The sequence below is a fragment of the Lepeophtheirus salmonis genome, chromosome 1 (genome assembly GCF_016086655.4).
Source record: "Lepeophtheirus salmonis chromosome 1, UVic_Lsal_1.4, whole genome shotgun sequence".
Lineage (NCBI taxonomy): Eukaryota > Metazoa > Arthropoda > Copepoda > Siphonostomatoida > Caligidae > Lepeophtheirus > Lepeophtheirus salmonis.
This window is the reverse complement of record NC_052131.2, coordinates 28,548,279-28,560,349: the sequence shown is the minus strand read 5'-3', so window position 1 is coordinate 28,560,349 and position 12,071 is coordinate 28,548,279. Positions and strand designations below refer to the sequence as shown.

General features: G+C 29.4%; 1 protein-coding gene and 1 long non-coding RNA gene across 2 annotated transcripts; one reads left to right on the top strand and one right to left on the bottom strand.

Moving 5' to 3' along the window:
* Positions 1-6,066: 6,066 nt before the first annotated feature.
* Positions 6,067-7,898, bottom strand: LOC121117886 (uncharacterized). Its single transcript, XR_005864267.2, has 2 exons — positions 7,442-7,898; positions 6,067-7,353 (listed from the first exon to the last, which is right to left on the bottom strand). It is a non-coding gene; the product is annotated as an uncharacterized lncRNA (long non-coding RNA).
* A 61-nt stretch (positions 7,899-7,959) lies between these two features.
* Positions 7,960-9,769, top strand: LOC121117863 (epoxide hydrolase 1-like). The gene is given in 6 exon segments (XM_040712385.2): positions 7,960-8,157; positions 8,320-8,657; positions 8,706-8,812; positions 8,874-9,206; positions 9,269-9,317; positions 9,319-9,769. Coding segments are annotated over 5 exon segments (1,050 nt in total). The 5' UTR covers positions 7,960-8,157; positions 8,320-8,325; the 3' UTR covers positions 9,548-9,769.
* Positions 9,770-12,071: the final 2,302 nt, after the last annotated feature.

The following is a 12,071-nucleotide window of genomic DNA, read 5'->3' as shown; positions in this document are numbered from 1 at the left end:
TTAACATAAGTGTATGATGGTATATTTTTTAGTATGTACATTATATTTAATTAAAACCTTCTTTTTTAAACTTGGAACTTCCAATATATTTCGAAATACTCTACTTTATCGTTTCATTAGCTATTATTCTGAGAATAAGGTTCATATTGAATTACAATTTCATGGAGTGTGACGTTTTCAAATCTACTGTAACGGATAAAAAACGTCTAAGTCAATTATACTAATATATCTTCATTAAACACTTTGCTAATAAATACTTTCGTTATACCCTCAAAAATCATAATAATGCAGGCAGCTGATAATCACATCAGTATTTTAAACAATGATACCATCTGTATTTCCCCCCTCTCCTTGCACGCGTTTTTTCTCTACAATATTATCAACTTTGAATATAGTATACTAGTATTATGTAAAGTAGCAATTCTCAAATGGGGATACGCGTACCCCTTGGGGTACTTGGAGGCACTCTTGAGATTTTAAAAGAATATTTTACAAGTGGTACATAACTCGAGGGCGTCCGCAGGAGGTAGGCTGTAACCCCTCTCCCCGCAATTTAAAAAAAAAGTTGTTTTTTTACTTGAAAATTTAATGCTTCATTTTTTTTCTTTCAAAAAATGTAATATTTCCAATTTAATTCAATTTTCTGTGAATAGCTATGGATCTTTAATTTAATTTTTTTTTCTAATTGAAATTTTTTAAAAAAATGTTATTTTTTGTGAATAGGTTAATTTTTGAAATTTTTCCCGAAAAAATTCAATTATTTAAGAATACATATGAATTTTTTCCAAAAATTTTAACTTTTGGACTTATTTTCAAAGAAAATCCAAAAACCAACCCTTCCCTCTAAAGTATAATCCTGCGGACGCCCCTGTCACTGAAGCTGAATTATATTGTGTTGCTAAGGGGGTACTTGGGTTAAATAAATATATTATAAGTGATAAATCACTAAAAAAAGGTTGAGAATCTCTGATGTAAAGGACTCAAGAGAAAGAACAGCCAAGAAATCTACGAAAATATTAGGAAAATAAATAAGGTCTAAATCTACAGCTATTGCACAGACTGGTATATAGCTATTGTGCTATCATGATTAAAAATAGTTATTTATTATAAAATAGTTGTTAATACTTAGTTTTATTATCTTTATTAAATAATTTGTAATCACGGATCCAATTGTTACAGATACATATATTTATTTTCCGTTTTATACATTTATACGTTCCGATACATAGACTCTTCCATCAAGAAGTTGTTTTTTTAAATTAAAGATTGTGAATCACAACCTTTTTGATTTAAGAGAGATCAATAACTCATGGTGTTTAATTTTCTGGCGAAGATTGAGATCTCATTGAAATTTTTCAAGATAGTGTTAATAGGGGTGATATTCTCAGCAGCCAAAACTCGACAAATTTTATTTACCTCGACAAATCCAAGACGTTGCATTACAAAGCTATTTGTCAATTTATTAGAAATGGGAGATTCCTATCTTCCTATTGGATTGAAATGTAAAAAACAACATCGTTTCGCTAATTATATTACTCAAGTTGAATTTTAATATTTCAATATATCTAGCAAAATCTCATCAATAAGGCATATACTCGGGTAAAAAAAGGTAAAATTCTCATGGTGCAAGTTCCAGAAAACTTTTCAAGTTATCATCAAAATCTTAAATTTTCATTTAATAAAGGATTTACTCTAAAAAAGTGTTTTATTCAGACCTTAAAATAATAATATATTTTCATAATATATATATATCTAAGAAAAGTAGGATAAAAATATGAATAGTTAGATTTTAATTTTGAACATCTCTATCTATGTTATTGATGAGTACTTTTAAAATAAATAATAATGAAACATAAGAACTGTTATGGGAAACATTTATTAATAATCTTTATTAGTGTGGAGATCCTAAATATTCAGTAGGGTAACATTCTAATATGGTGATAACCAATTTAGTTTTTTAAAAGATGATTAAGACTACTAAGTTTCGAAATTACAATTATATTAAGGTTTCCCAATAGAAGTCTACAGAAATTAAGAGGTCCCTTATAATTTGTTATCACATAATCACTTAGCACTCAATTAATCACAAAATCTATTTATGCATATAAAAGCAAAATATAATATGCATTGTAGACAAAAGTATCGAGAAAAAAGGTTGCATATTCATTACAATTGGACTTCTACTTTTTTCCAAGGAATTTCTGTCTTATATACATCAAGGAAACTGAAAGATTCTTAACAGTGAAATATTTTTCTCAGAATAAGAGACGAAAAAAATTCGACTTAAAAGATGGGAATTATTTCTTTTTTTGGAACTCTCCAGTTTCAAATAACTTTTTATGTGTAATATCAGAATATAATATTTATTGTAGACCAAAATATTGAGGAATGAGAAGCGCATTATCTTTACGAGTCTAGAAGCATCTTACACTTGTTTTCCAATGACAAAGGAGACTAAATAGTAATAAAGAAATCAAGCGTGAGATTCAAGTGTCCAGGTTATATTATTATCCGTATAAGTCCAACTTTTAAATTTCTTTGCTTTTGTTTACAATTGTAATGGATATTTTGATGTCGTCACAGAGGAGTCAATTGAGAAGGAAGTTCATATTTGTATAACTCATTGTATTAATTAGTATTTATAGTATATAATAGTATTTTATTTTCATATAAGAAAATTATATTACAGTAAATTTTTACCCTCCCTCCAAAGATTACTGTACTTAAATTAATTAAAAAAATAGATTCAAAGTTGTTTTTAATAATAATAAAATAAGTCAAAATATACATTTTTAAATAAATATAACCATGAGTATAGTGAAGAAATGAATAATATATTAAGTATATGTGGATATTATGCACTAAATATGAAATGCTCATTTGAAAAACATAAACTAACAATAAGATCATAATTTGTCATTTATCTTGAATATGATAAAAATTGAGTTTAATGTAATTATCTTGGTAACTTAACCGAATATGATGCCTTGAATAAGCCTCTTTTGCCTTGTCATTTTGACTCTTCTCTCTAGAGGTATTAAAATATATACCTATATATTTTTTTATATAGAAATGAATATTTATTAATACAAACCAATAATAGCTATTCAAATAATAATTTTGAAGTCTCTACTCGCCTTACGAGAATTTCAATTACAAAGTAGCATTTGCAAGTCCAAAATAAAACCGAATGAATCTAATAATCATAATATAATTTTGAAACATTTTAAATATTGTCGTCAATAAAACAACTTATAATTAGCTCTTATGGGGCACACTTAGTGCCATTTTTACTTTATTTATTTTTGTAAAGATCCCAGATTTTCGAGAGAGTAATATTCCAATATGCTAACAAGCAATTTAGCTGCTTATAAGAGGATTCCTGAGTCAACAAGTTTGGATATTGCAACGACATTCAAATATTCCAATAAAATCTACTGAAGTTAAGAAGTCACTTATATTTTTTTTTACATATAATAACTATTTATAAGCAATACCAGAATAGAATATGCTTTGCAGACAATACTATCAAGAAAAGAGAGGCACATTATCTTTAATGTCTAAAATAATCTTCCCCTTGTTTACCAATCACAAAAGGTACTCACAAGTAATAAAGAATTCACTAATCAGAGGTCAGGCTTAAAGTGTCCAGGTTATATAATTATCGATATATTGACCAGACATTACTGCATTGTATGCATCAAGGACACTTATCAATGAAATACTTTTCTTAAAGTAGAAGACTAAGCAGACTTGACTTGACTCAATCACTTCAATTAAGGATAGTGGATGGAGTATAAGAAATTTCAATTTTCCTCACTTGACATTTCAATCGATTATTCTGTAGTTTTATAGAACTCCATAGTTATTATATATAGAAGTATATGATGATGTCGCAAAAGATCTGGAATTTATGTATTCTTGAGCATAGAGGCAACGATTCACTAGGTCAGAAGTTGCTATCGTAGACCTCGATGTGAGTCGCATTTGCACAATGCAGGATGCTTCCATTAAAGGAGATGACATCCACCGAATGAGGCACAAAGAGGCGAGATCCTTTTAACATGAAGTTGAAAGGAGGATCAGAAGACGTATTCAATTGGATATCCAAGTAGAAAAAATATGAATTCCTAGGAACGCAAAGGATGGGTGGACACGGATGAATGTATCCAAAGTCCATCCAAATTTATATCAATTAAATGTATTTCCATGCAGATCTTTTTTATTGCTTCATTACTTATTTATTATCCTTGGGCTTCTATTATTTATCTATAATTATTAATTAACACTTATCAGTAGTGAGTAACACTGAACTTGGTCCGTAGCAACGTCATGAAAAAAGTTGTCAACTAACGTCAACCAGACTGCAGTGTAAGTTTTTTATCGACACACCTTGGTCCCAGACTAATATCAAGACAAATAATAATAATAATATTTGAGGAAGAGAGAATGAGAAACCTCACGAACCCTCATACATACAAATTACTTCATCGTGTGAAGGAAAAATAAATAAATGATTTAACACTTTTTGTGAAAATAGTTCTTGTGATAAATTTTAGTCGGAATTGTGATATACTCGTATACATCAAATTAATCACTTTTAATACAATAAGATGGTTTGGATGGATCTTTACCACAGAACATCCAGATATATGGATCTGCGTCTACTCATAGTTTCATTGAATTCACATGTGTTTTGGACATTGGGATATGATGTTCAGGTATCTCGTCTCTTTAGAAAAGGTTCTTGCGCCTTACTCGTTGGATGCCCTCTCATTTAATAGAAGTATAATTCATTATGCAGATGTCATTTGACATCGAAATTGGTTACTTCATCATCCATTTTTTCAAATGCAGAACCGTTCTTGTATGGAATTGTTGTATACTTCTTCAAGAACTACGAATATGTTTAATCAAGATCAATAATACTGGAAAGAAATGTTCAGTGAGGAACAAAGCGACTCATCATCCTTCCTCTGCATCTCTTCCATTAAAACTCCTTCCATGTCTACTCAATTTTGTCTCTTAATATTCTTTAAAAAAAAACTCTTTCATTGATTTGAGTCCTTAAGTGTCATTGATGTACATAACAAACAACTCATATCTACGATACTGAGTCCATTTATAATTGTGTTATTTATTATGTATTATTTCTGTAATTCTAGATACTTCATCCTCGCTTCCGATTCCATTGTTACTTGTGTGTCTCTTCTGTCATTGGAAAAAAAGTAAAAAACGATCCTAGACTATGAATTTAATGTATTCCTCTTTTCTAGATATCTTTATAAGCAAAGCCAAAAAACATATTCAACTTTCCTATTACCTACAAATATGCATAAATAGTTCATGAAAACTCTTACGTGATAAATATGTTAATAAATTATCTGTGATCTTATAACTTTAATAGATTTATATTAGAAAATATGAATTTCGTTTAACATATTTCAAAAATTAGTGAGTCGGAAGTTATTTTCTGAACTACTAAATCACTTGTCATCATATTTAAATATCACTTAATTGTGAGGATATAATAATATTTAATAAACGCTTACGATGTGACAAAAATGTCTATAAAAACGATTGTTTCCGTATTCATTGACACTAACACTGAAAATTATTTTCATACTTATCATTTGTAAATAATAGTGTAATTATGGTGTAATACACCTACATAAATATGTATTTACTAATGTGTTTCATTGTCCATAAAAAAATATAAACATAAGTTAATATTTTTTTATTGTACGTTTAGTTATTCAATATTTTAAGAAATTAAAATCAACAGGTCTATATTCAGAAAATTATATCTTAAAAAATCCAAAAAAATATCTTCACTTATTAATTTTAGTATTTTAAAACTAATAGCTGAAGATCTATACTTCCTGTAAATTTTTAATAGTGAATGTGATGAAGAACATAATTTTGACCATTATATATTTCAGTCAAATTTTGTAGTGGGAGACAAATCAATTAGTTTCTGAAGTATATTTACTAAAAAATTGTAAAAAAGAACCTCTATTTAAATGAACAGTAAAGAGTAAAAAAGGATTAAAAAATTAAATAGTGTGGAATAAAATGGCGATTTATTTCATTAGGAATAGTGATAATGCTCTTCAATCTTTGTCTAATTGTAATTTACAATATTATTATTAATGTTGAATAAATTCATAAATTGACTGCAATCTACTCTTATTTACAGTAATATACCTATCTATTGTCATTAATTATCAATGTAGTAGAAACATAAGATTGGTAATTGGCCAATTCATGAGTTTTTATCTCTTTAATAAAGTTATACTCAGTTGTTCGTGAATATTAGTTATTCTAATTGTTGGAGTTAAATTAAAGTAGTTTTATTAATATCATTTCCTAACAAAGAGAGTCATCCAGAGTTTTACGAATTAAAGGGTTATATTACAACAAAAAAATTAAATATTATGGGATAATTTCTTTAATTTTCTACAAATTTCATTATTTTTTTGATAATTTATACTTATATTCAGGGCCTTAATTCTTATAAATGTTCTTAGACGAGCGTACTTTCTAATAATATCTTGGTGGAAATCTGGAGCTGAACTTTGAACAATTGATATTAAAGTCTCAATAACATTAGGTTGGCTCGATATTTCCTGCTTCAAAGATTGCATCATTTTTTTTATCTGAGTAAGGAAGGAATTTTGAAGGTTTTGTCAGTCCTCCTTTGGATAATGCTGATATCGACGGTGTCATATATGAATCACAAAAAGGATAATCTCTAGTCTTGAAACCAATTTCAGGATATTTCGAAGCAAACTTCTTGGCCAAGATATAACTGATATAACCCAATCCTTGAAGTCTAAAGTCATAAGCTATAAATAAGATATTCATAGGTTTTTCCTCCAGTCATTGATCTCAGAATGAGATACCTCTGAATAACTTCCTCCGTCCATTTTTTAGGTCCAGCGTCGTTAACATTATCATTCATTAGAACATTGATTTGACTTGGTGAAAATATTTTACTTAATTTACATTTATAGGCTTTAACTTCACTTCTTTTAAATGTACTTTTGGTCAAACTGACTTTTTGAAGAGAAGTAATTTTTTTTTTTTTCAAGTCTATTTATTTTCATGAGAAGTCTTTTCTTTTCCTTCCCCCAATGAAGAAGCTGTTCATTATACATAACTATGTTTTGTTGGGGTATTATATTCTCTTCAATAGTCCCCAAGGAGATATCCAAAGAAGGCTTTAAATATTCAAATGATACTTCCATAGCATCAGAGTATTCTTCAGGTGGCTTATCAACTTTCAAACGTCCATGTTTGGGAGTAGTGATAAGTCAATTGACAACTTTTTTTGTGTTCCTGGAGGAGAGCCTAGGATAAATATAAGGAGGGTCATGAATATTTATAAAATAGATCTGCTTAATTTCTTATGTATATAGTTATTTATTCTATCAATTACCTTTTTGTCCTTTTAACATTTGAGTTTTCTGTCTCTGCAGCTCAAATAGAGCTTTCAGGAACCAAATATAAAGTAGGAAAAACCTTTGATCTCAAAGTTTTCCAAACCTTGCTACTAGAAGTCTTTCCGTAGTTAGACATGAGTTCGTCATTTAGATTTTCCTGAAAGGACTCTTCCTCAAAATGTCTAGAACAAACTCTGGCAGTTTCGGGATTGAATGGGTCTTGTCTATGACAAGCTTGGATCCATTTTGCATGAATGTCATTGGCTTTAGGAAATCTATGGTAAGACAGCAGTTCACATGAGGCGAATAGCAGATTGACACAGCACAAGATAAAATATTTCTCTTCGGAGTTTTCATTTCGAAAGTATTAGGAAAATCGTAGTGGCTAGACTTTTAAAGTAAATGATGATAATATTATTATAAATATTAATTATATTTTGAAATTTTTTATGTAATATTTTAAATCCAATGACGTCAGATGGCACGTTTTCTTTTCAATAACAAATAAAAAACATTTCAGAAGAGCATACCTGATTATATATGCCTTGGTTAAAGTACTCATTGTTTGACTTTTACTTTGAAGAAATTAAATTGCTTTATTTTTCACAAGAGGCTCTTTTCATAGAGTGAAACCCCCCCGCATGTCCATTATTTTTCAATTTAATTTATAATATAATTTTTCCCAGTCGCATCGTAGTTTCCTTTATACCAGGTAATGATATTTTAGTATTCCTTGCTTCAAAAACAACTCTGTTTTACTTAAGTACGTTTTTAATAAGTGTTTACCTACAAACTTATATTATTTTTATATAATAGCTGCATTATCTATTGATATGATCCTCATGTTTTTTGTTTAATCCCTAATATCTCATAGATCATCATGATTCCGCAAAAACTCCGAATATGCATCCTACAAACCCTGGGTTTCCTCATTGCCCTTGCTCTCTTCATACCTTTATCTCTTCGCGCTCTCTTCAAGGGTCAACTTCGAGATGCTTTTAAAACAACAGTCCGGAAGGATCGCCCTAGTGTGTTTGACTCTTACGGGTCACATCGTTATTTGAATTTACCAAAAGCAAAGATCAAAATCCATGTGGTGGACTCGGAATCATCTGGAAAAGAGGATAAACCCCTCATGCTCTTTGTGCATGGCTTCCCTGACTTTTGGTACTCCTTCCGTCATCAAATTAAATATTTCTCTTCCAAGTTTAGGTATTTATATTTATTTAAATTTGGCACCATTATATGAATGATTTACAGATGTGTATCCGTAGACAATCGTGGCTACAATGAATCCGACAAGCCCAATAGAATTCAAGACTATTCCGTTGATCAACTAGCTAGTGATATTAAAGAAGTTGTTGAGCGTATGTTAACTTGAATACCAATATCATAAACATTACTTTTCTTCCTCCATTATGTGTATAGTTCTGGGCTACGATAAATGTGTCTTAGTAGGACATGATTGGGGCGGTAGCATTTCATATCGGGTTTGTGCTATTTATCCAGAAATAGTGTCCGTTTACATCTCCCTTAATATTCCTCATTACAATGCCTTGTCTGAATCTATAAAAAATAATTGGTCCCAGAAACTCGCGTCTTGGTACATGCTCTACTTCCAATGTCCCATCCTTCCCGAAATTATGATCAATGCCTTTGATATGAAGAATTGGGATAAAATATTTGTAGATATACCCTTTGAAAGTGAAGAGGAAAAAAGGCAAGATATTGATGCCTATAAATATGTCTTTAGTCAACCAAGTAAGCTAATATTTATAACTATTAAAAAAATAAACTCTCATAATATCCTTTGAAACCACAAGATGCCCTTACTGGTCCAATCAATTACTACCGTTGCGCCTTTCAATATCCATTACCAGCTGATAAAAAAAAGTCTAATAAAAGTTCCAGTCTGTAGTATTTACGGAAATGGGGATCTATTTTTATTGAGGGAAGGTTTCATAGGCTCTGCCAAATACGTTGAGGATTTTACTTTGAAGGAACTTGATGGAATATCACATTGGGTTCATTTACATGCCAAAGATGAAGTCAATCGTTTAATGAATGAGTATATTGATTCCAGGAAGGATCTTATTTTTTGAATTGATGTACACAGAGAAACTCTTTAAATGTATTTCTTCTTCTTGTTATTTTTTACCCTATATAAATTAACAACGTTCTTTCTCGTATAGAACAGATACCAATTCATAATTTAGTTATTCTTACAATTCCTAATTTCACTTGTATTAATTTTTGCATAATTAAGGGTTGATTTATTATTGAATTTCAAGTATTGAAAATATATACAAATCGGCATTAATTAATTATTAATGGGAGTTAATAATATATTAAAAATCAATTTAACTTTCATATTCATATTTAAACTGTCAACGTAATTGATGTCAATCGAGAAATATACAAACATTGAAATACGGTGTCTGGTATTTTCTAAGACTCTAATAAGGTTGTCAATTAAGCTTTTTAAAGCAGTTGGACCTTGAAAAATTAAATTTGGCCTCTGTTTATATTTCCTCTAAAATTAAAACAAATTTGTATTTAATAGCTTTGTTTTATATAGCCATTTTTCAATAAATTTAACTTAATAGGTTCTGTGACTCATTAAAATATTTCAAGTGTGAATGTGGCCCATTATTTTAAAAGGGTATACATCCCTGATCTAGTACATTTTTATTGAAATTTAAATTGTATTCAGACAATCAAACTAAAAAAGTTAAACTACTAACACTATTAGAGTCTCAGAAAATACGACATGCCGTCAAATATTTTTCAATCTTTGTTTGTATTAAGAGCGTTCTACATGTTTTGATGATATTGTGACAAATATGATAAAAAATACTACTTAAAAGTGAGAATGAGTGGGTCGAAATGTTGCCTGCAATACACAGATTGGACATCCTTGCACCTTATTATCAAATTGCTTCCAAGGTTAATAGAATTACAAGGTTAGACTATTATGTAATCGGGCTTGCTAGAATTTTCAATTTGATATATATTACCGACTACTCAGCAAGAAAAACAGATTTTGACAAAAAATGCAACCACTCATCTACTATGAGTTATGAGATCAATATTAAAAGCGTGGTGGAAGTCAAACATCAGTCGTGCATGCGTTATGGTATAACCAGGTACTTTTATTAACTTTGATTGCTTGCAATAAAATTGTATCTTAATCAAATCCTTAATGAACAAATTACTTACAATGGATAGTTTAATAATCAAATTGCTCACAATCATTTTACCTGACAATGTAAATTAAGTTAAAATGACCATTGAACATTGGAAATTTTATAGATTGCACATTGCCCGCTCTAACAGGATAGTCGGGGATATTAATAAGTAATAACAAAGAGGGATCGATGCCTTAGAAGAGGCTGGGGCTATATAAAGGGGGACTTACTACTTCTTTTTGACTTACAAAACCGATAGACCCTAGTAGATACGACTTTGAATTCCATTAATCAGCAGAAGGAATGAGGTAGAGAAAATACAAGGTGACTATTTACTATAGTTACCTTTGATAAAGTAGGATTTGGAACCGGATGGAAAGACATTTTATTCATTGTCATTTGGATGGATCTCTCCTACGTAGCAATCTGATATATGGATCCGCATCCATACATCCTTCCCGTTCCTTGGAATATCCCATTCACAAGCCTTCTGATACTCTCTTCTATGTCATAGTTTGTTCAAGGGATCTCGACTCTGAAGCCGAGATTCCTTGGAAAAAAGTAGAAGTTCAATCTTAGACTTTTAATGAATATGCAACCTTTTGTCTACAATGCATATTATATTTTGCTTTTATATGCATAAATAGATTTTGTGAATAATTGAGTGCTAAGTGATTATGTGATAACAAATTATAAGTGACCTCTTAATTTCTATAAATTTATATTGGAAAACCTTAATATAATTGTAATTTCGAAACTTAGTTAGTCTTAATCATCTTCTAAAAAACTTAATTACTTATCACCATATTGGAATATTACCCCACTAAAGATTTAGGATCTCCTCACTAATAAAGCTTATTAATAAATGTTTCCCATATAAGTTCTTATATTTAATTATTAGTTATTTTAAAAATACTAATTAATGACATAGATACAGACGTTCAAAATTATAAGCATACTATTTATATTTTAAGATCTGAATAAAATACTTTTTTAGATCAAATCCTTTATTAAACGAAACAAAATGAAAATTAAAGATTTAGAAGATAACTTAGTAATTTTTGTGGAACTTGCACCATAAGAATTCGACCTTTTTTTTTACCCTAGTCATTTATGAGATTTTGCTAGATATATTAAAATCCAACTTTAGTAATATAATTAACAAAATGATGTTGTTTTTACACTTAAATCCAATTGCAAGATATGAATCCTCCGTTTCTACTAAATTGACAAATAGCTTTTGTCTTTGGTCTGTCGAGGTCAATAAAATTTGTTGAGAAAATTTAACACCTTGAGTTATTGATTTTTTAAAAATCAAATAGGTCGTGCATTCGCAATCTTTAATTTTGAAAAATTTGAACAATAGATTGGCTTGAGATTCTTGCTTAGTAAAATTAGAATTAAAAAAACTGAAAATAAATATATGCATTTGGAACAA